Here is a 27252-nt window from a genome sequence, read left to right on the forward strand (position 1 = left end):
CTGCTGATGTGATTATATTAAACTGCTTTATGGGTCTTTCAGTCATGCTTGCTTTTCAAATGAAGACCTTATACAGATTGACTCTCTTGGCTTTGAACTACTGTACATTTGTAAGTCTGTATGCACATGTTACACCTGTTAACACTGCTCGTATATACTCACACACAAAGCTAGGGTCAGTAATCCACACATAAACGTGCACATCCAGACAACTGCTGACTTTTCTGTGACTTGCTCGCCAACGTCTGGCAACTGTCTCTGCGTCAGTGGTGTATGACTCTCGAGCACGGGCAGGGTGCACGCAGGCAGGCAGCCAACAGACAGGTACGCCAGCGAGGCATTTCATTTTGTCTGCATGAAGTGGTCGGTCGTGTCTATTACATTCCTGCGAGGGTAATGAACACTGGCTTGTTTTCTTTTCTTTTCAACAACTTTATTTATTGGTGGCTGTCTGGATGTGAAGAGGATTTCAACAAATAAGATTAAGTGTTTCAGAAACGACTTATCAACCCTAACTTGCAGTCTAAAAAAGGCAGAAAACCAGATGCAATAATTTCTTATGATCAAAGTTTTTAGTTTGTAATCAACAAAATGTGTTAATGGTCTCTGTAAACTTGAGTGTAACGTGTTCCTACACTGGTAATAAAAATGATTCCCTTCTGTGTGTCGTTCCTCTTAAGCCAGTGGTGCATCCTCTTTATTAAGGTGCATTTTGGGGCAGTATGGTCGATGAGGAATTAAACCTGTCATCTGGCACAAACTACTTGTCTAAACAGTCGGCTCACTAGTCAGGTTAATAATGAGCCCCTCAGAGGCCTCTGCCACCACTGCATTGTGCCGTGCTCCACCACAGGCCACTCGTTTGCTCCCTGCTTTGTATGCTCTCTAATAAACACTGGGGTTAATGGAGTGCTTGTAATTACATGTAATATTTAATGATTGCGGTATTGCTCCACCTCCCTCCTCCGCTGCACACACACACCTTAATAATTACCCAAGTGTGATCATTAATCCAACATGTGCCTGTTCTGCATGGATTCACAACCAGGACACCTTGGTGAACGGCAGCACAGCTTGCTGCCCTCTACACGGGTCATTAACGTTAATGACCATCGTGCAGGTAAATCATGCAGAATTTATCATGGATGCACTTTCTTTTTGGGAGTGTTTGTGATACTTTCTTGACCATCCTGCCTCGGTCATGACATTTGAAAGATTACTCAGTCACAGCATATATGGTTCTGCTATATCATAATGGTGAAAACATTAAATTAGCTTAAAAAAATCAATTTGTTTATTCAAACATAACACATTTACCACAATGAGTTGAACGTAAAGTACATGCAGATAATGTGTCTCATCACTAAGCTGCATCATTTCTCCTCCTGAGCAGATACACTGCGCATGCTAATTTCTCTGTCCTTGTCCTGCCCTTGCACTTTACTGTCAGGTGACTAATAGTACAACTTAACAGTTAGTACAGATGCTAATGGATGGGAGTTTGCCCTCTGAGCCCCTGAAAGGTGTTTAATGTGAAGCAGCAGTGCAAGACAGATTGAGTGTATTGATGATGACTCAAACCGTGCTGCAAAAATCAGCCGACTGGAAGTGACTTGAACTAATAACTGAACGTTACAGGAGAGTAACTCGGAGCAGCTGTTTGGTGACTAACCTGCAGCTCTATGGGAATGAATATCACTTGAATTTGGCCTCATAACAGGAATAAATCGTTTCTTTTTATGTAATTAAATGTAACATGTGAAAACAGTGTAACAGCAGCAGCAACAGAGCTGTGTCATGAAGTCAGAAAACTGACTCAGTATCGGTGAAGGTATTTTTAGACCTGCAGGTAAAATCTGGAGAATTGATTGGTGAGTTTACCCAGAGTTTGTCTTTCACACATGCACAACACAGCGGGAGGTTCTTTGCACAGACACGTTCCCAACAGCATCAAATCCTCCACGTTATTCAGACGAGAGGTGGAGCAGCCGGGTGCAGCAGACAGAGGCAGGAAGTGACCTATCAAGTCTGTAGAAACTACGGCGCGTCTCACTCAGACATTTCCACACATGCACCTCCTCCAGAGAAAATACAGACAGAAATGCAAAGTCCAGTGCATTTCTGGAAGCAGCTTTACTTAGCATTACCTACAGTTAGCTTAAATTAACCAGAATAAGCAAGTGGTCAGACCAGAACAAATTGGGCTGAAGCGGCACTGGAGTGAGTGCATTAGCACCAGGTCAATAAATCTAACCTCAAATAAGGGCAGCAGCAGATCCAACAATTTAAAGGATCTTAACTTTTTATGTTTAAAAATCAAAGGTCATAAAATTTCATGAAATAGTCTTTACAATTTTCAGTGGTCTTTAAATTTTGAGATGATGACTCACTAGAATAGATATTGGCCCTTGTGTATTTAACTGTACCTATGCCAAGGAGGTTATGTTTTCATCAGCGTCTGTTAACAGGATAATGCAAAAACTACCAGATTACCACGACCATTGGTGAAGGTATGAACTCTGTTGAGTCACATTCTAGTTCATGATTTGATATATTTGTGTTTTCTTAAAGATTTCAAACCAAATCTTATAAAAAAACTACCAAAGTCAGCAATGTAAGGTTTGGTTTCAACCGTGTGAATCATTATTATTTTAATGTAATGCATCACACTGGATATTATTGGAATATCATATTATCCATAGAATAAAATTGTGATTGATTCAAGACATCGTCCTTAAAAAGCATTTCCTTTGGTTTGTGCAGATACCAGGATAATATAAGACACGCTCATAAACACTGGGAAATGACAAATCCTGTCTTTGATGTGAATAATCCTGTTTCAAACAAAGTCATGGTTCTTTACTGTAGCTGAGTCAAGTCAAGGCTCTATCTGAGAGTGTACAGTACATTTCTTTGGTGGGGTCCCTTCAGGTGACCAAAATATAATGTAGACTCTACCAGAATGATCAGGCTTTCATAGACTTATGATGTTAGAAATTTATGAAGAACGGGCCTGGGTTCCATGTCAGTATTGAAGTGAAGACATTTTGCATTATGCGAAAAATATGTCGGCTAGAATCATCTTTTCGAGCTGCACAACAATGAGGACGTTCACATCTTTGACAGGAGAGAGAAAGGTGTGGAAAGAGGGGTGGGTGGGGGGAAATACCCGAGAACTCGCCTTTTATTCTTCACTCGACTTTCCCTGGTGAGAATGACGCTGGAAAGGCCACTGCTTTTAGACAGCAGCGGAGCAAAAACACTTTTCCCTGATGTGATAGCGAGAGACATGAAACACTGATGGGAAGCTTCATTCAACTGAGGCCCACTGAAGTCTGAATGACTCTTAGACACACTGAATTAAGAGGTGGGAACAAGAAGGAAGGGAGCTCTAAAGAGAGTCAAACAGTGCAGAAAGATGGACTGACGCTGTTTGATTCTTCTGCTTTTATCGGCCCCAGCTCTCTGCTGCTGAGTGAACCAAAAAAAAAAAAAAAAAACCATTGAGCTATTGAAAAGGTGATTTCTTATATGAATCACAACTACTTACTTGTGGAGAATGGAGAAAACACACAAATACTCCCAGGCTACCGCAAAATATTCCCACCAAATACTTTTGTCAGGCTGTTCGTCATCTTCTCTAAAGGTTATCGGCCGTCTGCTCCTCACCGTGTCCCCATTGAGACCCTGACAGTCCACAGAGATATCGCAGAAGGATGTTTTTTTTCTCTGCGTCTTTGCTTTTTAAGAAGTCTTTCGACATTTGACCTTTATAAAGTTTCAGCACATATGCAACCTAAGACACAATCCATTTGCAGTGGATCTGGTTTAACTGGACTCCTGCAAGCTCTGCAGAGAAAGACAATACAAATTAATTTTAGCCGATGTCCAGTAAAACTGCTGACAACAGAAACGTGCAATAATAGATTTTTGCTGGCTCTGCCCCAAGAATGATTCATCACAATGAAAGAAAATTATATATTTTCACAAGCATTTCTGACTGCTCCTGTTGTTTACTGGTGCGTAACATACTAATATCACAGCACGAAGAAAATATTGTCTTTGAAAATATAATACACAGGCCTGCGAGTCCGTTCTCAGCACTTAGGTTGTTTTATGTATCTGGACAAGTTCAATATACTGCTGTGTGCTGATGCAATTAGATGGATTATAGCATAACCTCAAGGCAACTCCCTCTGGTCAGATGGTGGTGCAACTTTTATATCGTTCGCCTGGTTCAAAAATATTTAGTTAGGATCAATAGTGCTGCACTGAAGGCCACTTTATGAGGAACAGCACTTAGCACTCACTGTAAAACCAATTGTTGCCGATGCAATTACAAGGGTTAGAGTTATTTATCATTCAATAGGGTTGTGTTCCGGAATCTAACGCCAATCATGCAACAGTTCCTACGTGGCTAGTACATACAGGACCCAACCACCGTGCCGATTTTGGTACCACACGTGCCTAGTTAACATTCCACTTAGCGACGCACTGTCCAACAGCATGTAACCTCATTCTACAGTTAGATTGTAGCTACCTCAAGACCGAGTCAACACAACAACAAAATGCCAAACGCTAAACGGTCGGAATTGTTGCCGTAATTCACGTGAAAGGATTACGACACCAGGACTTGCAGCAAATGTTTGAAAACAATTCAACGTAAAAGGGAGGAACACTACAGACTTAACGAAGCCCCTGCCGGGCAGTGAGGGCGTCCCTGGTGGTGAGGAGACAGTTGACAGTGAGTTTGGAGCTGGAGTGTTTTATTTTATGAAACACTAAAACACTTGTTTAGGGTTAAATTATTGAAGTGGGTTTATATCGTCATGGTTAAAACACTGGAACCATTTTAAAAGGATCGATTTAGAACCTGTATCAGAAAGAATATATAAACGATGCCATTCATTCCACCATTTTAGATCAAATGTGTCTGACATGTATGATTTTTACAGAAAACCTCACAGAACACAAACATCGGTGCCAAAGGGAGGAAAAAAAGCTGCCTTGACTTCCAGCTGCATTTGAAACTCCTTCTCTGAACCCTGTGCCAGACTCAGTCTTGTCTCTTAGGTAAAAGATAATATGCAGAGATGGAATAAAACAGTACATTATATGCAAATAGGAGACAAGCACATTCCTTTGCAGGCAGTTGTATAAATGTCATGAATCCAGACAGACTATCACAGAAAAACATATTTTTTGTCTGAGGAGCAGTGAACACAACATGCATGATGCAAACAGTGATCTGTCAGTGCTTGTCTCCCACATGCTCTTGGATACTCAGCTTGTGCAGTTGGGGATTAAGGCTATTTAAAACATTTTTTTACAGCAAATCATGTGATTTCAAATCAACGTCTTTGTATTTGTGAATTCAAATAAGTAAAAACTGAGCTGATATTGAATATTGTGTACGTTTATCCTACTCTAACACTGACAGTTTTAAAAATACACATATCAAAACCTGGATTTACTTTTCCTCCTTGTTGCTATAACAACATTTACATGGAAACACACTAGTGGTAGGGGACTAATTCACACAGGTTTGTTAATAAACACAATAAACACAAATACATGATTAGCCAGTGACGTATCAAGGACTCCAGTGGACACAGCAGCAGCAGTAGAGTTTGCTTTGAGTAGTTGACTGAATAAATAATTCAGCTTGAGAGGATTTCTTTTCTGCAAGACAACTTGTAACAACCTGGAAAGCTGAATTGATCTCATCCACACTTATTGATTATTTGACATTTCGGCAGGGTAGCTGGTGAGATCCACTTTGAAGCAACACTATGCAACTTTTCTAAACCTTAAAATAGCAGCTTCCACATGAGTTGGAAGATTCACAAACATGATGTCGAGCGAATGGAGCCTCTTCCATTCTCATTCCTGAAAGAACGTTACATAGTGTTGCTTTAATGTCGACTACAAAGCTCCCACTGTTTCTTAAACTTGTAAAAACAGCCGTCAATAAGCAGAAGCCTGCAGTTATTTGAATCATTGAATATTGTAAAAAAGCTTATATTAAACAGTTATATACTCAGTTTCATAATAAACAGCTTCCTGGTCTAAAAGGAAAAGCTTTTCTTCTACATCTCATGTGAATTAAAGAAAAAACAATAATTGATATTCTGCCAATGCAACATTTAGAATGACAAATTAGCTTGATGAGCAGGAGTTAAATGAATAATTAATCTGTTCAAATATTGCGTACTCCAGTCTCTATTAAAGAATTTTAATTGTCTTACATTGCTTTGCATTAAAAAGGCAGTGTCTATATAATGAAACCCACTGCTGGATCACTGCCCTTTGTGTGAGAGCAGTTCATATTAATATGGCTGTGACGTGATCCTGACTAATAGCTGGGTATAATGTGGGGCTACATGGAGGAAATTAAAAACATGGACATAGAAGACAGTGAGTAAGATACAGGTTTCTGACGCACGAGATGATAAAATGTTCCCGTTGCACACAAACTACTTCAGGTTAGTGAATTCATAGACTTCATCACTTGCCAGGTTCAAAGTCATTGTCATTAAAGATTCGTATACATATTTTATCCTTTTTTTTTCATGGCATAGTTTCAGACTTGTCTCAGTTCACTTGTCGGCCATTTTGGTCGAGACTAAATTTCAACAACTCCTGTGACTTTGGTGATTCCATTCATTTTTCCTTTAGCATCACCAACCGTTAAAAGTCTTTGATGATCATGTGATGTAGATTAATTTATAATATATAGAGGATGAATCAAACTGAGGTGACCCATTTTTCTTCTCTTACATTATAGTAAAATAATAAAAACATAATTGTAGCAATCCCTGATTATTTATTGTACACTGACTGTATTAGACATGTATTATATTATATTATAGTGCTGACGACACCTCTCAGCACTCTTCATGAACATTTTGGGTACAAGGTTTGTGGCAGGTTCACATTTTTCTCTGGGCACAAAAATGTTACTGTACATCTGTAACTTGTTGTTTTCATGTAAAAGATCATGTTTCCTGCAGCCTGTGCAAAGATTGAAGGAAACAAAGAATCAGTAGTAGCCAACACTGTGACCTTTAAAGGTACCGCCTCATTTCATGAGGGGATGTGAACATGTTTTGCCTCTGACATGTTCGCAAACTGAGCGTTTTTAAAAAACCCACATTATAATAAACCTCCAAAGCTGAAACAAACTCCCCAGCATCAATAAACATTACTCACCTGCAAAGTTTAGTCGGCGGATGAGCTTCAGCAGATGAGTGCCGTTGATGGGATCCATCCTAGCGCAGAGGCCCACTTTCCCTGGGCAGAGCTCCTGGTGCATGTTGTGCAGGGCATGTGCCATCGCATAAACAGCATCTATAACAAACTGCACCTTCCCTTCCTGCTCATAATTCGAATCCTTTCCTATCCGCTCCTGATCTGTAAGACACAGACATGTATATAAATTAGACTCATTGCATTTGTAAACTGTGAAACTCAGATCGGTGGGAGGTGATGCTGATATTAAAATAAGGGAGGATAAATGTTCTGATACCAATATATTTATATATCAATGTATATTAAAAAAAAACTGTCAAAGATTCTTGTGTCAGAAAAACTTAGATTTTTCCAATTTAATTTATTTGAATTCACATAAATGAAAAGAAAACACAAATATAATTAAATATACTATGCTTGAATTGATAAATTGATATATATTTATTTAAATTCATACATGAATGTACATTCACTCCACAATGTTTATTCTGTAAAATAAAAGTTTTCGTATTACTTCATGTGGACAAATTATACTGATTTGTCTGTGAAAGGCTCACATGGTCTCATAAAAATCAGCCAACCGATAAATCACTGACGCTCTAATTTAATTATGAAAACTGCTTCCTCTGTGGTCACTCATTGGCTCATTGAGTCACAACTCGGATCTGTATAGCAATGGTGTGAATGAAAAGGTTCTTCACAAGAGGGTTCAAAATACTAAATCAGGAAAAAGATCTGCAATTCTGTCTCAACACAATCATGCAATCAAGATACATTAACTCAGTTAAACACTCGAGTGGTTTCTGTGGTTTCTCTTATTTTAAATGGGCAGTGCATTAACTGCCTGTTCCAGACAACAAATATGAATAATGGTACCAGAAAGATCCAAAGAGTAAATTGAGGAGACGGCTTCTGTTTGCCAACAAGTCACGACAGCCTTTATTTTCAACACTTCTCTGCTGTGTCACCATCACTCAGGGGAACAGCTGGGGTTGGACCCAACAGCTCAGTGCAAACCAGTTGGACTGAGCTGAACTGTCTGAATGGAGAGCGTGGCATCCGTCCAAAAGGCACAACAGAAAATGCATCGCCCCTTGGCAAGTCTTCTTCTCTCTGTGCTGAATGAGGCTTGCCTCTAGCAATTAGCTAGAAGGTAAATATCTGCATTGCTGCAGAGGAGCGAATCAATTCCAATATCTGGACTGCAAGGTTTTCTCCTGTGGGAAATCTCATCACTTGAAAACAAAAACTCTTGTCTGTCCTGCAGGAATACACAGACTTTGCCTCTGAGTGATTTTTGCAAACATTAAGTCTTGGACCTACACGTCATTAAATATTAACTACGATGTGCAATTTTCTATTAGCAACTTAAAAAAAAATCCATCAAATCCCTGAATACTTGTTTCACTGAGCATCCAAATGTGAATTCCGTCTTTAGGCCTATTGCCTGAATGTATTTAGAAGTCAATACAGGGAGACAGGCAGGAAATGGAGACATCCATTCACAGGACAGGGATAATCTGCTCATAGGCTTAATGTAATAACTTGTGATAGGAGTTTATTAATCCTGGCCCAGGTTGTTCCATGGCTTTCTGTGATTGTTAATTGCTGAGAGAATGTGGTTCAGAGGAGGAGATACCACATGCCAATCCTAACTTCTGCTTTGTCCTCACGAGCATCGTGTCTTAAAGCTGCCGCTGTGTAGCTCCGCTGTATGTGCACAGCAGGTGAGTTCAATTTGGATTAACAATGGGCTAATTACCAGGGATGAGCTAATGATAGAGCTGCATGTATTTATATAGCTGCCAAATGGAATTCAGCACGTTAATAAGCTCACAGATGAGAATCTGCAGGTGAAACTTAAATAATAATAATAATAATCAAGTTGTTTAAAATATTCATAAACTATAGAGATACTATATTGAGCAGAGATGCGAAATAACATATTGCTAAAATGACATAATGGTAAAAAAAAATGGTTTGGATGATGTAAAGATTAAGAGTTTTCTTTTTAAATGACATTGTTGTGCAAAATCTTTTGGTTATAGAGTAGAAATGTCCTGTGAACCTGAGACTCGTTTTAAAATGTGACATTTTCCTTTGTCACGTTTTGGACTTTATCATGAAACACAGATAAATAATATAATAATGCATTTCAATAAAATATTATTATTATAATAAGTAGTAGGTTAAAGAAGGTTTTTCATAATAAGACTCATAGTTGGGGAATTGAAATGATTAACATAGCTAACATATATATTACTATTGGTTTTATTGGTTTAACATGTATGTAAATATAATCCATGTTGGGATCATTAATAAACTAACACTAACTAATCCTTCTATCTACTGGCTACAGTTTGGATAACAACACAAGCAGCAGCAGAATAATTTGTCACTGATGTGCAGAATAATACAGCAACAGAAACTATTATGCAAACTGTCCTGAATTCAGTGTTGGATTTTTTTCACATCTTGCATGAATTCATCTAGAAATCATCCAGCACATACCTTTATTTTTATATAGAAATCTTGATTCATATGATAATAAAGCCATGTACTACATGACTTCAATATTTTGATGCCTCTTGTGTACTTCTGTCAACATGTCGGACATGTGGAGAGCAGTGCTTCACATTTTGTAACAGAAAAAGTCATTTATCATGCAACATCTGTCCCCTTAAGGTTCAAGCAATTTCAAATCGCCACTTCAGTCTGAAAAAAGCTCTAACCCTCGAATCGGCAGAGGTCTCCGTCTGTCAGCCATCTTTCATTTGCTACATCTCCAGCTCTTCTCTGCAGGCCAGAGGCGGTTTAATGTCCCTGATTATCTCGTGAGCTTTTGAAATGCATGAATTATTGCAGAGGTTACGGCTCGGTAATTAAGGGCCAACGGGGCCTTGATTGGCCAGAGATTGTCACAGTTGGGCCGGCATGCTTGTGCCACAGGGAATCCTGTGAGCCAGAGTGAGTGTGAGAGTGATATTTCTCTTGCATGCTTGGCAGGCCACCCACACCAACTTCGTATTGTCTCCTCTCTGTAAGACCACCCCCCAACCCCCTCCGTCCCTCTCTCTCTCTCTCTCTCTCTTCTCCTCGGCTTTTTGGCTTCCTCACACACGTTTTCCAAGCTGGCGTTTAGCTTCAGAGAAATCCATTCAAATTAAGCAAAGCAGAAGCAAAGTGTTGGTGTCTTCCGCTCTGAGGTGTCACACAAGACATTTTGTGACAGTGTGTGGGCTCGTGATCTTTGACCCTTTTTTTCGTGATTGGCCACAGGACATTTTCCTGCCAAAGCAGTTGGACAATCTGTTAAGTTAATGTGACACCACTACCATGCGTGTTTTAATTTATTTGTCTTTGTGTGTCTATATTTACAGTACATGCTTAAACTACGATCACAGCTCAAGAACCTATTGACCTTGTAAAATCCATATTTTATAACTTGTTATATATTGGTGTATTTATATTGGTTATAAGACAATAAAGGCATAAAACAGAACAGCAGCTAACTGTTACTTTTTAAAAGCTGGACTCAAATTTTGTTCACAATGGACGAATCAATTCATCACAACATTAGCTGCAATATTTAGAAAAAGAAATTAAAAAGACAAAGCTGTCAGTTCCCGTGTGAGCCACATTTAAATCCACTACATCCATTAATCACACATTATGTTTGGAATAAACTTGGTTTAGAACTATGTAGAACTCAGGTCTATGATTTCCTTTGGAGAAAATTATCACAATTCATTTTACGGTCCCATAATTCTTCAAATTTTCTTTAAAATCGTTCAGCCGTTTTTTAAAATTTATTTTGGATTTAACTCCATCAAACAAAAGAATATCCCCTGCAGCAGTGTAACCTGACTTCACCCACTGCATGCTGGGAAAGGCTCCAGCCACCAAGGACCCTGAGCAGGATAAGCAGTTAAAAGAAATAGATGCTTGGTTGAAGAAGCAGAGCAGAGGCTTGCTTTATCTGCATTGCTGCATTTTCCTGCTGCTCCCCCACATCATTAATACACAGGAGAAATAAAAAGCCTATATGTGATGGCTCCCGCTCTGCCGTACCCCTTCAACATTAATCAATATCAGTTTTACATCTCCTTCTTTCACACATGAAAGACGAGTCTCTTTTCCCCGCAGTCACTCATGCCCTCCTTATCCCATGATCACGTCAAGCAGCCAAACCCACTCAGGACACAGATAATTCTGCTGCAAGCCCCCATGTGGTTCTTTCTCTGCAGGGCTCTTCACCGGCTGAGAGGCGCGACCAGTGTCACGATTTAACCTGAGACAAACGCTGCGACCCGCGAAGCTAAGCCCGTACTGAAGTTCAGCACTTAAATGTCTGCTCCCAGATCTTGTGTGTTTTGCCATTTTAAAAATTAAATAACGTTTATTCCCGACCTGTTTTAAAGATTAACATCTTCTTTTATTGGCCTTTTTATTTCATCTGCAGTTACATTCAGTGATGCTAACACGTCTACCGAGGATTTGGCTATTTAACTTCAAATACATTTTTTCTGCGTTTCCTTCCTGACATCTTACAGTCTGATAGAGATACTTGTTAATGCTCCAGTTACCTTCCTTTGTATGACTCCAGGGGCAGATGTATAAAAGCCTTCGAGACTACAAGCATTTGTATGAACTGCAGCAGAAATATGAATCGTCTTTGTGCCAAATTTAAATGCTGTCAACCAGATTCTTCCATATTTGACATTTCACTTATATACAAATTGAAGGTTCTTGTAATTTACGTACTTCAGTCAGACATAACTTTACACTTCTGCTCCATTACATCTCAGAGGAAAGTTATTCTGTGCATTTGTCTGAAATTCTTTAGTTACTAATTCAACAGATTACAATGATTCATCCCCGTCCTGTCCAGTGAAAACCACTCGTCTACCATTTAGGTCAATTTAAATAAACTAAAGGTTTAATTGTTTCTTTATTGCTCCAGGCAAAACTTCTCCAGCTAAATAAACTATTTAAAACTCAACAGCAACTAAAGTAAAATAGGGGATATTCTCAACATTAAATATTTCAAGCTGTAAATTGAAACACATTAATAAAGCAACATGTGCAATAGAGAAACCTAAAAAAGTAATATCTTTTTCTGATAATGATTTTATAACTGAGGGTTTAAATGAAGAGCTTTAGAGTGGGGTGTTTTCACAGTGTGTTGTCAGTGAGGTAAGGTTTTTAACAAACACTGTTCTTCCTCCACTCGTGTAATTATGAACACGTGCTACAAGCGTTATCCAGGGAGTTGATCAGTCGGCACACTCCTCAACCGTCACCGCTGCTCCCCGAGGAGCTCGCTAATGTTCTCGCCTAAATCCCCGCTGGCAGGTGCTCCAGGGTCACTCCTCCCCATCTCAAGACTAACTCATGTATCAGTATTATCTTCTCCACCTGAGGGTTGTTACCCCACACATAACCCTGCGTGTCATCTCCTCAGAGTGCTTGGATTTACTGTCCGTGAACACAACACCAGCTGTTGGTTTTGCAGCCCACCTCTGGAGTAGAAGTTGTGGTCTATCTCTCATGTGTTTCGTGAGTCTGTGCGATTTCAGCAGTTCGGCTTGATTTCTTCACCGTTTGGCCTAAAAATGTTCATGTTGAATCACGAGGCTCTAAATAAAAACACCTCTGATTACTGAACATTGTCACAGCACTTGTATAAAAGTGATGATCACACGATTATCTGTAAATTGACGTCAACATGTTAATATATATCAATACGTGTATTTCAGATTTATGATGCTCTTTGTGGCAGTGGCAATATTTTTATTTGATTTGTTTGTAGGGATACGGATTAGAGAAATGTGGATTTATCAGTCGATCGATGTATCAGCTGATTTGATTTGACTTTTATTTAGCATTGGGAATACAGAATATATTTTGTGACTGATTAAGAAACGAGCAAATAAGACAATGCGCTCAGTTGTAACTTTACTAGGTTCACCTCTTTATGACTAAAACAGTCTAATGCAACAGCTGGGCTATAAATCCTGAGCTATAAGCTGTGAAGGTTATGATGCTCGGTTTTTGCTTTGACTGTTTTAGAGATGATATTCAATTAACTTTATTGTCACTCTGGAGGCTGTAGTCTGTGGTGCTGTCGATCTGTGCTTGATAGTGAAATGGGTTTCTAATATTTCATCCAGTTCATTTATGTGAATGATAAACTGTAAATTCTCATATAAAAGTCAGTAGATAAATATTGTCCAGTGCAAACAAATAAAACCTGGTCGCTCATGAAGGCACAGTAACAGAATATACAGTGGGTGAACCGACCTGTAGCCTCATCACAGCTTTTATTCAGTAACAACGCTGCAATTCACACTGAAGTCTGAATAACTATTGTCATGTAAAGTACATTTTCCTCCCACAAAGCCACTACATGTTTGTGTGTGTATACCACTGTCTGTGTGCGAAGTACTACAGGTAGATTGTGCGTACACACATGTGGCTCCAGGGCAGCGTTGTGGCTCAGTGGTTAGTGCGGCCGTCTCCCTGAAAGAGAGATCATTACTCTGATAGACTTGGATTCCCTGGAGTTTGTGTGGTTTTTGCCTCAGGACACGTAATTCAGTCTGACTTCAAGACACTTGAAATTACTCTCGAGGATGAAAGTCCAACATTACATCAGGTGAGCAGACAAAAGAAAGGTTGAATCATCCAGAACGACCGTTCTCAATCTGGAAACGTCTTGACATGAACCTTCATCATCGCATGTTGAATATTACCTGATGTAAACATAGTATAAATCAGAGATATACTTGATATCCTGCACCTGTTTGGGGCACGAGCTGTGCACGTCCTCACAGATTAATATTCTGCAAGATACAATACACGCAAGCACTAGAGGCAGACACTCAAAGTTTTCATGATGTTTATTTAAGGGCCTCACATACTCGTGCGATGGCGTGTAATGTAGTGTGGCCTCGAGTGGAATACTACAGTAATATGCAAAGTATATCGTTTTATATTATCCTCATATACATATCTGCCTGTCCACGTGAACTTTTAACTAAAATGCAAATATATCTTCGGCCAAATGAAGCAACTGATCAGCGCAGGCACGCTGTATTTTTATGTCTCCCCAAGAAAATGTGTTTAATGATGCACAATGGATGTAATTACGCCACTCATGTAATAAGCATGTCTTCGATCATGACATGCACTCATCTGCAAGATAAAGCACCCTCTAGTCTACTGATCACTATTAGTGCAGCGAACAGTGACGGATTCCTTTCAAGTAAATAAACTGGAAATTAAGATAATGAAGGTTTCTTTGAGGAAACCCCCTGATAACAAAACTAATCCTCCTCTTTTAAAGAAATGTTGAGCTGCGTAATTGGTGTTTAAATCTTAATCAAATGTGCCGTGATTTTTCTTCTCACCTCAACACACAGTAATGAGCCTGAAGCATCAACCAGACCAGTCAGGACATTCACTGGTTACAGCCACGTGTGTAAACGCACTAGATTCAGCAGAAATATAGTGCTGCACACAAATGAGCTGCGAGATGAGGTGCGATTTTGAATATTGAATGTGTAGCTGTTCCACTTTTAATAGGCTGGCGGTGCTGTCAAAACACATTCACCGTGAGCCAAATAAGTCAACCTCCCTTAAGACATCAAAAGAGAGTTTCCAGGTTGGTTAAAAGTCTGAACAAGAAGAACATTAAACAGCTTTCTTCCCCGCGAACAGGAAAATATCTTACTTGTGCACTTTTTGAGCCCGGACCCTTTCTTCACGGCGTGACGGCTGAGCTTGCAGCTGAAGTTGTTCTCCCAGAACTCAGCAAACCAGATATTCCGTCTGTTGTTCTCCAGCGTTCGGCTGATGAAGTAGCGATCAAACCCTAGACAGGGTTCATTGTCATTGATGCAGTCAGTGCGAGGGTAAACAGCAGTGTTGCTTCAGCCTGTGAGTCAGAGCTCTGTTGTTTTTATACACTGTTAATTAGTTGTGGACTGAATAGATCAGTTGACTTTGCTGCTGCGTTTGACTGATTCTTAAATATTTAGTTTTGACGTCTGATGATCAGACGATAACAGTTAAACAGGCAGAGCTCTGTCTCACATTAACATAATGTTTCACTGATGGACTGGATATAAAGATGGATGACATGACAGCTCCCCAAAGCTTCTCTACCTCTGTCCAGTGATTGGCTGCAGTATGGCTCTGAAACTCTGCCTCCTCCATGTTAGTGGATGGGAGATGGACCAAATTGAAAAGTCAAAGAACACAATTTTTGTCATTTTAGCTAGTTCTTACAACACTGATGTTAGTGTTAATTATTGTGTTGAATTTGGTTTTAATTAGTCACTACAGCTCATTTGTGATTGGTGGAGAGCAGTATCAGTCACTGTGACTCCACCCCCTGATCGCTGCAGCCCAGACTCAACTTAGCTTAATTTCTGGATAGCCGGAGGACGTGGAGATAGATCCATCTTTATAAACAGTGTTTACACACGTTCTTATGTGTGATGCTTTTTTTAATGTGTGCACAATGTCCGTCTCTGTACCTTTGATGGACTGGCGCTTGGGCAGGATGGTGACGGCTCCCTCTGCCATCTCCTCCTGGTGCACAACCGGAGAGATCTTTGAGCCCCAGCTGTCCGAGCCCACCCAGATGAAATGACCTGTCTGGTTCGCCTTTTTAGCTGCATGAAGTAGCCGCCTGCAAAGGTGAAGAAACAGATGTTGCCGGGGATAAGGTCAACAACCCCGGCCAGCTCCACTTTGATTTTTTATTTATTTATTTCCGCAATTCATTCCACAGTGGTTTAGCAGAGCTGGACTGAAGCGGCCGTGTCCTCAGCCATGTTTTTCTAATCTTCAAAGCAGTGTTGTGTAGCTATTACCAGACTTTTTACCTGATATCATCTTCGTTGGCAAAGATTATGACGACTCTTGCGTTTGGGTTTTCTCTGAGTCGCCGGATGACCTTGTCGAACTCTCCCTGCTTGGGCTCCCGGGGAATCTTGACTGACTGGGAGATGCAAACACCCCCTGAACACACAGAGGTTTACAGACATCTGTTTAGAATTTAGAAAAGCTGCACAACAACATCTTCACAGAAACAAAACAGTTTTCAACCGAACATCCAGAATAGCACTGCACATGTTTAGATGTGTGAATTGAGTTTGAATATATGACAGTGAAAACTAAGATGGTGAAATGCTGTAAAGAGTGACTGAGCAGCAGAAGGATAATTAGCAGAAAAAAAAAAACAGAAACAAGCTTTGCCGTTCACCAAGAGATCAATCTCACTTGGAGTATAGTTCAGCAGTATCAGGGAAATGATATGAAAGTATGTTGTCGATGGTACATCGTTATATAAATTCATGTACAAGCCCATAGGGATTTAACAACTTTCATTTTGAAAGGTTCATAATAACATCTCTGGTGTCCCGCTTTTCTAATAATCCCTCAAGTGATAGAAGTGTGATTTTAGGATCATGTAGAATCATATGAATGTGGATCTCAGGTAGAGTTTTGTGCAGTGGACATCCTCCACATTTGTTCTCTCTTCGTTCTTTAGAAAGATGAACATTCTCTTTCTTTCCTTTGTCTTCTTACGCCTCTGTGCTGACGACAGCCAGTTGCCAGAGGCATTATGTTTTCAGGTCGTCCCGTATGTCCCATTCTTCTGAACACAATATCTTAACACCCTGGGGGAATTTAATCAGATTCGGTCCAAAGGTTCAGTTGGACTCAAGGATGGACTAATTAGAATTTGGTCAAAGCTCAAGATCGCTGTCACCTCACAGAACAGACTTATTGTCTTGTGAACATGATTCTTTGGGAACAACTCCAGGGAATCCTTTTTTTGTCTTGTAAATGTGTTTTACTAAGAACGTCTGGACAGAATCCTTTCAAATTTGGTAAAAAAAATTAATTAGAATCATGGATGAACTGATTCGAATTTGGTGATCAAAGGTCAAAGTCACACTGGAACATTAAATCTCTTAAAGTTCTATTTGTTTTCTTGCCAACACCAGTTAGAATTGAAGTCGAGACATGTGTTGTGTCTGTTTCCTGTGAAGCTTCTGGTGCGGTTATTGCACAGGCACAGAGTATTTATGTGAATGTCCTGCTTCTACACAAATGCAGGAACGTATTATGCTGTTGTCCGGCTCCTTTGCTGTAAAGCCAAGAAAAGTCAGTTCCCCGGAAAACTGTGTCTCTTTACCCACAATACACCGCAGACACATTCACAAAATGACTATCCCTCCTGAGTCCTTGCAAACACACACTGAAATGTGTTCTGTGCAGAGTCTGCAGTGCTTCTCCAACAGGATTTCTATGGTGAGATTTAGAGTCTCAGTGTGACATGTTAGTCTGACGGATTGTTTCTGAGCTTCCTGCAGCTCTCAGGACATTCAGGACTCGGTGCCAAGAGATGTATTAGTACACACTGTACACCGTAGATCCAAAACCAACACGTACTGTACCTGTCACTGTGGTAGACAGAGACTATAGACTCAGAGAGGCTTAAACAACCTTCCTCCAGCGCAGGAGAGAGTTTATTTATAGTGTCACATAAATGTCTGACAAAGAAGTATAACTCCTGTAAACAGCAGAAGTGAGAATACTGGAAATGATTGAACAATAAACTGAAAAATTAATTAAACTTAAACATTCATCTCCATCAGGTGAGTCATTGATTTAAATGCACCACCTACACAGTCAGAGACCTGATGCATGAAGAGATGGCAAACAGTAGAAATGATTCTTCTGATTTATTATAGGATGAGTATAACGTAGATTTCTGTCCCGAGTGTGTGTGATTTAATAAAACAAACTCTGTAATGAAGACTCCTGTCATTCTGTGGTCGTCCGCCCTGGTACCCAGTGCAATGAGGGGGCAGCTGTCCCAATTTAGCTTCCTGAAAAAGTTTGGAGGTCTGAGTCGTTGTGTTTGATGAAACTGTCGTGCTCTTGCAGAGCTGTCACCAAAACCTCATTAACTTTGACAAGGTCAGAGTCAGTCCTCAGGAATGCAAAGAAATAACATTTTTGTCGGGATCAAAAATCTGCAGCAAACCTGCAGCTGTGGAGGCAGTAGCTCAGTCCATAGCGACTTGGCTTGGGAACCGGAGGGTGGCCGGTTCAAGTCAGGCATGGAAGGAAGTTGGAGAGGTGCCAGTTCACCTCCTGGGCACTGCCGAGGTGCCCTTGAGCAAGGTACCGAACCCCCCAATAGCTCCCCGGGCGCCTTCATGGCTGCCTACTGTTCCGAGTGGATTGTGTTCCCTGTGTGCTCCGTTCACACGGATGGGATAAATACAGAGGTCAAATTTCCCCATGTTTGCATGTTGCATGCTGTGTGTGGGACCATAAAGAGGAATCTTAATCTTAAAGAGTGGCTCTGAGAGTAGTGAGCCGCACAGGTTCTTACAATGAAAAATGTATACTGTAAATTAGTGGACGTGTATGTAAGAGGTCATGTGAGCTTCTGTTCTCTGCAAAGGTCAGTTTGAAAACATATCGTAACAACTACCAGAGGCCAGTGGACTATCTAGATTAGATCTTGATCAATATATCAGCCAATGATCTTTACATATCTGTATCAGCGTGTTTCTTTGCATGATTGTAGTACAACACAAAGAAAAAGAGAATAATGCTCCACTCTAACCCTTTAAATTCAATCGAGCTGCATTAAACAGTTATTAATCCTTTAAATGTGCCCGATTTTCAAGATCCATGAATTATTTCCTGGGAAGTCTCAATGTTAAAGAAAATGATAAAAAAATTTAAACATTTGTGTTCCTGGAGGTCTCCTTGTTTCCAGTTCTCTTGGTTTTTTGTCTAGAAGATAGCTTAAGGGAAACTCTACAGCCCCTGTTTATTTGTGTGTGTGTGTGTGTGTGTGTGAGTGTGTGTGTGTGTGAGTGTGTGTGTGTGTGTGCGCGCATCCAGACGGCCAGAGTTTTAGGTTTGTATGAGGTCTGGTTCAGTTTTTATAAATCGTGTTCCTGATGCTCGGGTAGAAACATCCTCTTAATATGCTGCTGGTCACAAAGTGTTTTATTGTGCGTGAACCACATCACCAACAAGAGCAGGAAGTAGTAGAAAGTAGTCTTCTTTTTACTTTTGATGCAGAGTCCAGATAAAAACACTTTACTTTCTCAGCTGAGAATTAAACTGTATATTTGCAGAACTATTAAATTGTTATTTTCTGGACACGCTAACCGGGTCCTCTTTGATTCTCACATAAACTTTGGCTCTTTATTACAGAATAGAAGAAATACTTTCAGCACTAAAAAAATCCTCAAAAACATATCTAAGGTTTTGTTTAAAAGACAGAAGATCTTTTTTTGTTTTACCTCCTTTTTTCGGGCCCGTCAATTTCTCTTTGGGAGGGAACTGCTTGTTTTTCTTTTGTTTGGCCTCATCTGAGCAGGAGCAAGTAATGAATGTGTCCTGGTCACATCACTTTCAGTAGAAACAGAACAAATTGTTACGCCATTGGTTAAAGAACACCCCCATTTTGTCTGGTGTTTATTGAAATGTAAGTCCAGTGAATAATTGTGTGTTTAATCCAAGAAGTGATGTGTGTTATTCCTAAAAATCACTTTATATTGTCCTCTGGCTCCAAATCCTCTTCTAGTTTGTGGTCGGCCGCTGCAGGGCGATCGTGTCTCGGCTGCAGTCGACCCAGCGTTCCATCACTTCAGCCATTTGTATGTGATGACCCACTTGTCCAGTTGACAGCATTTTTTTTTTTTTTTTTTTAACTTAAATGGGTTTAGAAAAGTGAGAAAAGTGAAACCAGCGACATCGCTCTGCAGCTTCTCCCATGCCACAGCGGAGGACTTTCCCCGGTGGCATCTTAACTATGTCTTAACTAAGATTAATGGAAAGACACAGTGACAAATAACTGTTGTGGTGTCGGGACGGCAGCGGTCATGAAGTCCATCTTTATAACAATGGCTGAGCTGCTCTCTCTCTCCCTCTTCTTCCTCTGCTTATTTATTAATAATTATATGAGTTAATTGAGATATAAACAGTCAACGCAATCACTTCAAATTTTAAAGTGAACACATCGACATCCAGTGTATTATTTCAATACCTGAATCTGATCACGTCAAACCGGACACGAGAGTTTAAGGTTTACAACGTGAGGAAATAGGCTCAGGTTAGATGTGGACTGCAGAGGGAAGATGTGTTTGTAGAGAAGTGGAAACTTGAAGTGTAGAAAATGGGAAATGATTCAATGACATAAATTCCTGGGTAAATAAATCCAGGTCAGTCAGTCCGTCTCTCTCTCCTCATAGCATTTGAGCCTCACTCGTCCACTGTTTGGTAAAGAAACTCCAGAGCATGTTCTACATTATTACTTTTCAAGCTTTGTGCCTTGTGTTACAGAAGCTCCTCTCAGGTTCCTCCTGTATATTTCAACATTAAAATCACACTCACAATAAAAAAACACACACTGCAGATAAAATCAAAGATATATTGAAGTCACTATTCAAAGAGTAGAAAAAATGAGGTAAATGAAAATCAGCGAGCAATGTCTCGTCTAGCGAGGATTCACCTTCTCTTTCACTTCAGTTACAGTCGCCCTGAGCTCAACACGCTGCAACTTCAGAAAACTCAAACAGACACGAAGAAATAAGCAACGTGCATCAAATTATACGTAACGCTGTTTGCCAGAACAATGAAATGTAGTCAGAGCATAACAGCAGTTTCGATATCTAGCTAAAAAACAATGAACACACTAATTATTAGGAACAGGCTAACACTGTGTAGAGCATCGACTGTAGATGAAAACAGACGTCATGACGTAAAGCCAAATCACCTGGGTCGCCCTCTGGTGGCTGGCTCCTCCATGTTAGTAGATTGGACATGGTTCAAACTAAAAATGAACACATTAAAACATTTTGTTCTCGAGTTGGTTTCTCTCATGTAGGTCATTCCTATCACGTTTATCTTTCTTCGAGTGTTACTTATAACAGTGTTTGGTTTTACTTAGTTATTTGATGCTATAAAAACATCATGATTGACAGCTGAGACAATTGGTCGAGCCTGTGCATTTATCGGACACACGGCCCCGCACCATGATTACTAATGTGCGGACTCTGGCTCCATATGACATTAAATCAATCACAAGATGGCGGCACATGTATCTGGATTACTTTGGCTTTATTTTTGTACAACCGGAGGAAGTGGAGACAACATCTATCTCTAATCACAGCCTGTGGTGTGGATAATATCTCAATCCTGCAATTAGACTTTCTGGTTTGATGCATGCATGTACTCTGAACACACAGTATGTACAAGCATGTATTTTCTATTTTTGTTTATATCTCATATATAAAATACAGTAAACTATGTGGCGTCAGCTCATTTGAGTGGTGAAGAAACATTGAGAAAAATCCTGGATTAGAATCTTAAAGCTGACAAAGGCTTTTCTTCTCTGTCTGTATTCCACTTTAACAGTTAATTTCCTGTGTCATTGCTCTCATGTAATAATCTGAGGTAGGATACAGTCATTTCAGTGCTTTTAAAAACAGCAGCGAGTTTGCTAACCTTGCAGCAGTTCTGTAAAACACCGCTTTCTAATTCCACTGCAAACTACAGTGTTCCTGCTCCGTGCTCTAATTTGAATACATTATGTAAAGACCTCTTTGTCAGCGAGTTGAGTTTTTCCCTGGAAGAGAAAAAATAAAGAAGACAAACAAGAAGACGCAGATGTCCTCATGCTGAATACTGATAGCAGTAAATCACCAGTAATGCAGGAGTAATGAGGATGTCTGTCAGTGGGTACGCTGAAGGAGGTCAGAAAAGAGTCGGATCACACTGTATGTCAATCTCACTCGAGCAGGAAATAACACTTGAACCGACACAAGTGAACTATTTGCCACTTTTCCAAATGAAATGTGAACTGCACAAAAGTCACAAAAGTTCACGGAGGAGTTGAAGTGCTGAACTGACAACATATTCAAAGAGGGAAACTGAATCCTGAGAGGCACAGTTTGATGCCAGCGAGTTACTTTGCCAGTGATGGTTCTACCTGGCTGCTGCATTTACAATACAAAGACGGATCTTCTAGGTTTTGCTGTTGGCACGCTTTCTGTCAGGAGCTTGTTTCTGTGGATATGTGAGGAAAACTGAAACGAACTCCTCTTGGAAAATGACTCTTTTCCTGCTGTGTTAACTTTGACCGCCCGTGTGGCTCTGACGTGTTACAGCCCAGTGACGGCGTTTCTTTTTCAAAATACATTTGTGAGATGTATTTCCCTCAAGCGTGGCTCGCTGTGTACTTTAATCTGTCATGTCACGTTCATGCTCAGTTCATGTTCAATTAAACCGAAGAAATACAATAGCATCAGGTCTGAAACACAATTTGTTGTTTCCCTGCCCCACTGAGTTTCCTAATTGTACATCGTTCCACTGTTATTTTTTCACCACGCATTTCTTTTTGTGTGTTTGGTCTGTGGCGCCACTCAAGTAAATAATTAACACGTGAGACGCGCCATCTTGACTCGTGTAGGTTTTTCTTTTTTCTGCTCTTGACTCTTTTAAGTGCTGTTTCCTTTTTGTGCATTCGATCTCAGACGAGTCTTAAACCCACAGAAAAGGAAGACTTTGAATGGGCGGTTGTGTTGAGAGACTCTAAATGAGATATTTCTGTCGTCGTGTGGTTTTCAGATGAGCTTGAGAGCTAAAATAAATTAATAGAAAAAAAATTAAACCGTAAGTCGCAATCATGAAACTGCCAAGATGCTATGTTTCTGATAATGTCTGCTTTTACATCAGGCAAGCTTTTCTTTATTTACAGGTCAATGTCAGAATTCTTCATTCAAATAAAACATTTCTTTTAATGGTTAAGAGGGCAACTGACTTCAGGCCTTTTTACATGTCAGTGTGAAAAGGCTGAGGGCATCATTAGTGCTTTTCAGTTTTCGTACACTTTGTCTGTTATTGTCATTTTCCTTTTACAAGAATTAACACAAAAACTCAGAAATGCACAAGTCAGTGTGATTTGAGTAGTTAAAGGTAAACATTAAAGATGTACTAATATTCTCCCTCTTATACATACTAGCTTTACTTGGAAATCATAAAAGTGGTCATACATGTGTATATACATACAGAGAATTGTAATTCCTTGATGTTTGCTTAAAAACAATATTTTCAATCACTATTGCAATTTAGAGCCTACATTGAAATGTAGAAATAAATAGATTTTGTTTAAAGGTATTTGGAAAAACTGAATTTCTTTATGTCTTTCTCAGGCAAATAAAAATGTGGCGAACAAATTTTTTTTTTTATTTTTGAGTTTTGCAACATAGACGAACATATCAAACTGAAACTTTCTCTCTGACTGAGATTTGCTGTGAACCAAATCTTCTTCTGCACCTCACATGTAGCGATGGAAGGAGTCAGAACCCGTCAGTGTTTGAAATATTAACCTTTAGTTTGGATCGCCTCCGTCAAGCTAATCGCAGTGATTTTTTTAAACACCAGAGCAAAGTGCCGCAATGAATCATTCCTCAAAGCAGCAGTGACATTGCGTGGAGGTGGGGTCTGCCACATCCAATTAAGGTGAAAGAAAAAGTGAATTTAATTACGGAGCCCTCCGTCAGGACATCTCTTCTGAGAGATCAGCAGAGATATCCCATTAACACATGGATTTGACAGAAACCCAATCTTCTTGGCTGTATCATGTATTTTATTTTTCACCTCTCTTCCAAAGCAAGGGCAGCGCTTTCAATCAAACCGATTGACTTCTGCGTGACCTCAATCCTACGACTACGGTCCAGAAATGCCATATACAGACCAGAATCCACACACTGAGCCCTGAGAACAGGACGGTGTTACACTGTGGTCTGCCTAATTGACCCTGTAATAGTGTCATAGTTCAGTGCCACCAAATTGAACTGAATTTTCAAGCGGATACAAGGAAAAAATGACAAAAAGGAATCACGGTCCAAGTTCTTCATGCACGAGAGGAGCAACAGACACTCTGTATTTACATCTTGTCACTTATCTTCACTTGTTTACTCGTCACTGTGCAGAATAAGATGAGGTTTGAATGTGCAAGACTGCGTTTACACAGTTTCTCAGGGCTCACCTTCTATCTCAGTTCACTTCGTGTGAGTAGAAGAGTGTGGCCGCCCGAGCCCACTGAGGTGAAAATGATCTTTGAGTTTGGATCAGGTTCAAGTGTCTGTAATCTGGGAAGACGAGCAATAAGCATGCGTGTCAGGGACACGGACACAAACACAGTGCAGCTACATTAATGGGCTCGAAAAACAGAGAGCCTGCCAGGCCGGGGTCAGGCTGGGACGGCTCGGACAGGAGAATGGTTTGTGTACGACCGTGACCATAACATCAACTAGTCTTTGAGCCAGACACGATCCACTGTGCAAATTAGACCTGTTCAGTTATTAGAAATTTGAGGGATCATATGAATAGAGAGAAAATGGATCCACCTTGTATGCAACAATATTTCAGTTCAATTCAAGACACTTCTCTGTCCAATTTGAAGCAGTGAGCGCACACACACGACTCACACTCACAAAACCATTATTCAAAACTACAAACTTTAGAAAGAGGCAAAATACAAAAGCATAGCAAACCATGGACAGTCTGTGCTGGCCCACAAAACCCAACATCACAAAGACTCAGAAGCAGCAGGATTTTCAGAACACGTATTGATCAGTCTATAAAAAAAATCTTGTATTGTTCAATGGCTGTTCATAACTCACAAAACTTCAGACATCTGTCGAGTTTAGCTGTTCATTCCAGAGCGGTCAGGAAACGGGCAAAAGCAGAATTGGCACCGTTTGTGGGACCGTTCTCGGAAGTTAAATAAAAGTGAAATAAATAAATAAGAAGCAAAGAGACTGTCATTGCAGTTCAAGAAACATAAAGGATATGAACAAAACAGAGGAAAAACATTAAGATACAACTGAGTTCCTTTTGTTTTTCTTTTTTTTTTTAAATAACAGAATTTCCATTTATACTTGAGAGGCAGAGAAGGAATCATTTGGAGGATTATTAATAAGACAATGATCTTTTATGTAGGAAAAATGATTTAATTAATGCTGTTTTAACAAATCATATAATTCTTCATAAAAATCAACACTTCTGTTGTTATCATAATATAATCATATATATGACCTTTTCCCCCTCAGGCTGAACACATCAGAGGACTGGGATATTCCTGCTGAACAGCCGGGGCCTCTTCCACAGAGAGCTCACCAAAAGGTGTTAATTAAAAAGAGGGGGGAAAAAGTAGCTGCCATATGGACGAGGCCAGCGAACAGCAGGCTCCCACTGTTTCAGAATTTCACTTTGCTGCTCCTCTGCTGCTCATCTCAGTGTTTCTGTGGACGTGAGGTCATCTGCAGTGACAGGCTTGACAGTGATTAGGTAATAGGTCTTCACAGGCCTCTGGTGCTCTGTCGGATCACACATGGTCCGCTCACAGATTTGGCTACAATGGTTTGTCTTTCCTGGCTTCGTCAGAATATAAAATTCAAAGCTTCCTTCCAAGCGAGAAAAGCAATAGAGAGTAACAGTGACCGCCCACTTTTAGAACGGCTCTGGATCCTCGAGGAAGTTTCAGAAAATATCTCGAAACTGTGTTTTAAGCCTGAAACAGGCCGACCGGCTTCGAGATGAATCGCAACTATGAAACATTTCATTTTGGGACAAAAACTATATCGGAAATGGAGAAAAAAATAAATCAAAACAATGATGGAATCAACAAGGAGGAAAATTCTGACCCAGACGATGTTCTGCTGAACAAGCCTCACATTGTTGAGGGAGAAGTGGGATCTCGGGGAGTTTGGGAAAATACAATGATTTACAATGAAACCAGATGTTTAAGCCATCAAATGACTTTGTCTTTGTGTCTCTATCTGCTTCAGAGGCTGAGAAAGTTGTTGAGAAAGTTGGAGTTTGTGTCAGCTCTTCAGAAAACCCTCAGGTTTCAGGGTGTTTTTTTCAAATGATTCTTAGATGCTCAGGTTTTAGAGTGCGCTTTTATCCGGCACCTTCGGTCGTATCGGGTTAAGAGAAACTACACATCCCATCAACCAATACGAACCCACACGCTGGCCCTCACTGACTCTACTCTCCAGTACATGACCTGAGGTGAAGCGACTCTCACCCATTTGAACGCAGCATGTTAGAAAGAGAAATCACGGTTGTTCTGTGGCGAATATAATCCACAAATCAGAGAATTCGGTATTACACCCAAGCATTGTGGGTAATGCAGTACTTTTTCTTGAGATTGCGAATAAAACATCAACGTGCAGTTAATATCATATAAACTTGTGGCTTCCACGGGAGAATAGCAACAGAAAAGATAAAACTTTATTGATCCACACACCGGGGACATTCAGTGTTCAATATAACATCATTTCAAAATGTCGCAGCTTGTGGGAAATCTACCGTGGATGGTTACGATGTTATGGCTGATTTGTACCACATTGTTGAGCTCTATTGGTCTTATTGAGGACTTTTTGTGGAGTGAATGCAGAGAAAATATTTGCTGTTGTATTGTGCACAGAAAAATAACAGAGCAAAATCTTTCATAAGAGAAACACCCGGCATCAAGAAGCGATCCGCAGCGGCTCAGGAGTATTTCTGCTCCATAATTGACGTGCCACAAGCATAATTTCCCATCATTAGAGAGACCTGTTGCCTGGGAGGACAGCAGCTTCCACCGAGGAAAATCCAAGCCCTTAAGCTGCCAGGCCTGAGAGATAACAGAGAATAACAACTGCAGATATATGTAAAAAATATGCGGACAACAAACAAGCCCTTTTCGTCCAATTATTATGCCGGGTTGTAGAAATCATATCAAGCGTTCTGTTATACATTATGCAGAGCTGCAGGGACGTTTTCATAAAAACTTGGCGAAGCAGTGCAGAATAAGTGCAACCTCAAGACTGATGTGTGGAGTAAAGTGCTTTAAAAATGGCTGAATTATGTACAAAAACTCCTCAATGCCCGTTTACT

The 27252-nt window shown here is 40.1% G+C and overlaps 1 protein-coding gene across 2 annotated transcripts in view; it reads right to left on the reverse strand.

Annotated features, from left to right (window-relative positions):
• grm4 (glutamate receptor, metabotropic 4) overlaps positions 1 to 27252 on the reverse strand; it is a 146987-nt gene that overhangs the window by 16835 nt on the left and 102900 nt on the right. For both annotated transcript variants that reach the window (XM_069533281.1, XM_069533282.1), the window contains 4 exons: positions 16146 to 16281; positions 15795 to 15949; positions 14987 to 15127; positions 7213 to 7413 (listed from right to left, as the gene is read on the reverse strand). In XM_069533281.1, the coding sequence (XP_069389382.1) occupies positions 7213 to 7413; positions 14987 to 15127; positions 15795 to 15949; positions 16146 to 16281 (633 nt within the window). The remainder of the gene's footprint in view (positions 1 to 7212; positions 7414 to 14986; positions 15128 to 15794; positions 15950 to 16145; positions 16282 to 27252) is intronic.

Source organism: Paralichthys olivaceus, chromosome 2 (assembly GCF_024713975.1).
Source record: "Paralichthys olivaceus isolate ysfri-2021 chromosome 2, ASM2471397v2, whole genome shotgun sequence".
NCBI lineage: Eukaryota > Metazoa > Chordata > Actinopteri > Pleuronectiformes > Paralichthyidae > Paralichthys > Paralichthys olivaceus.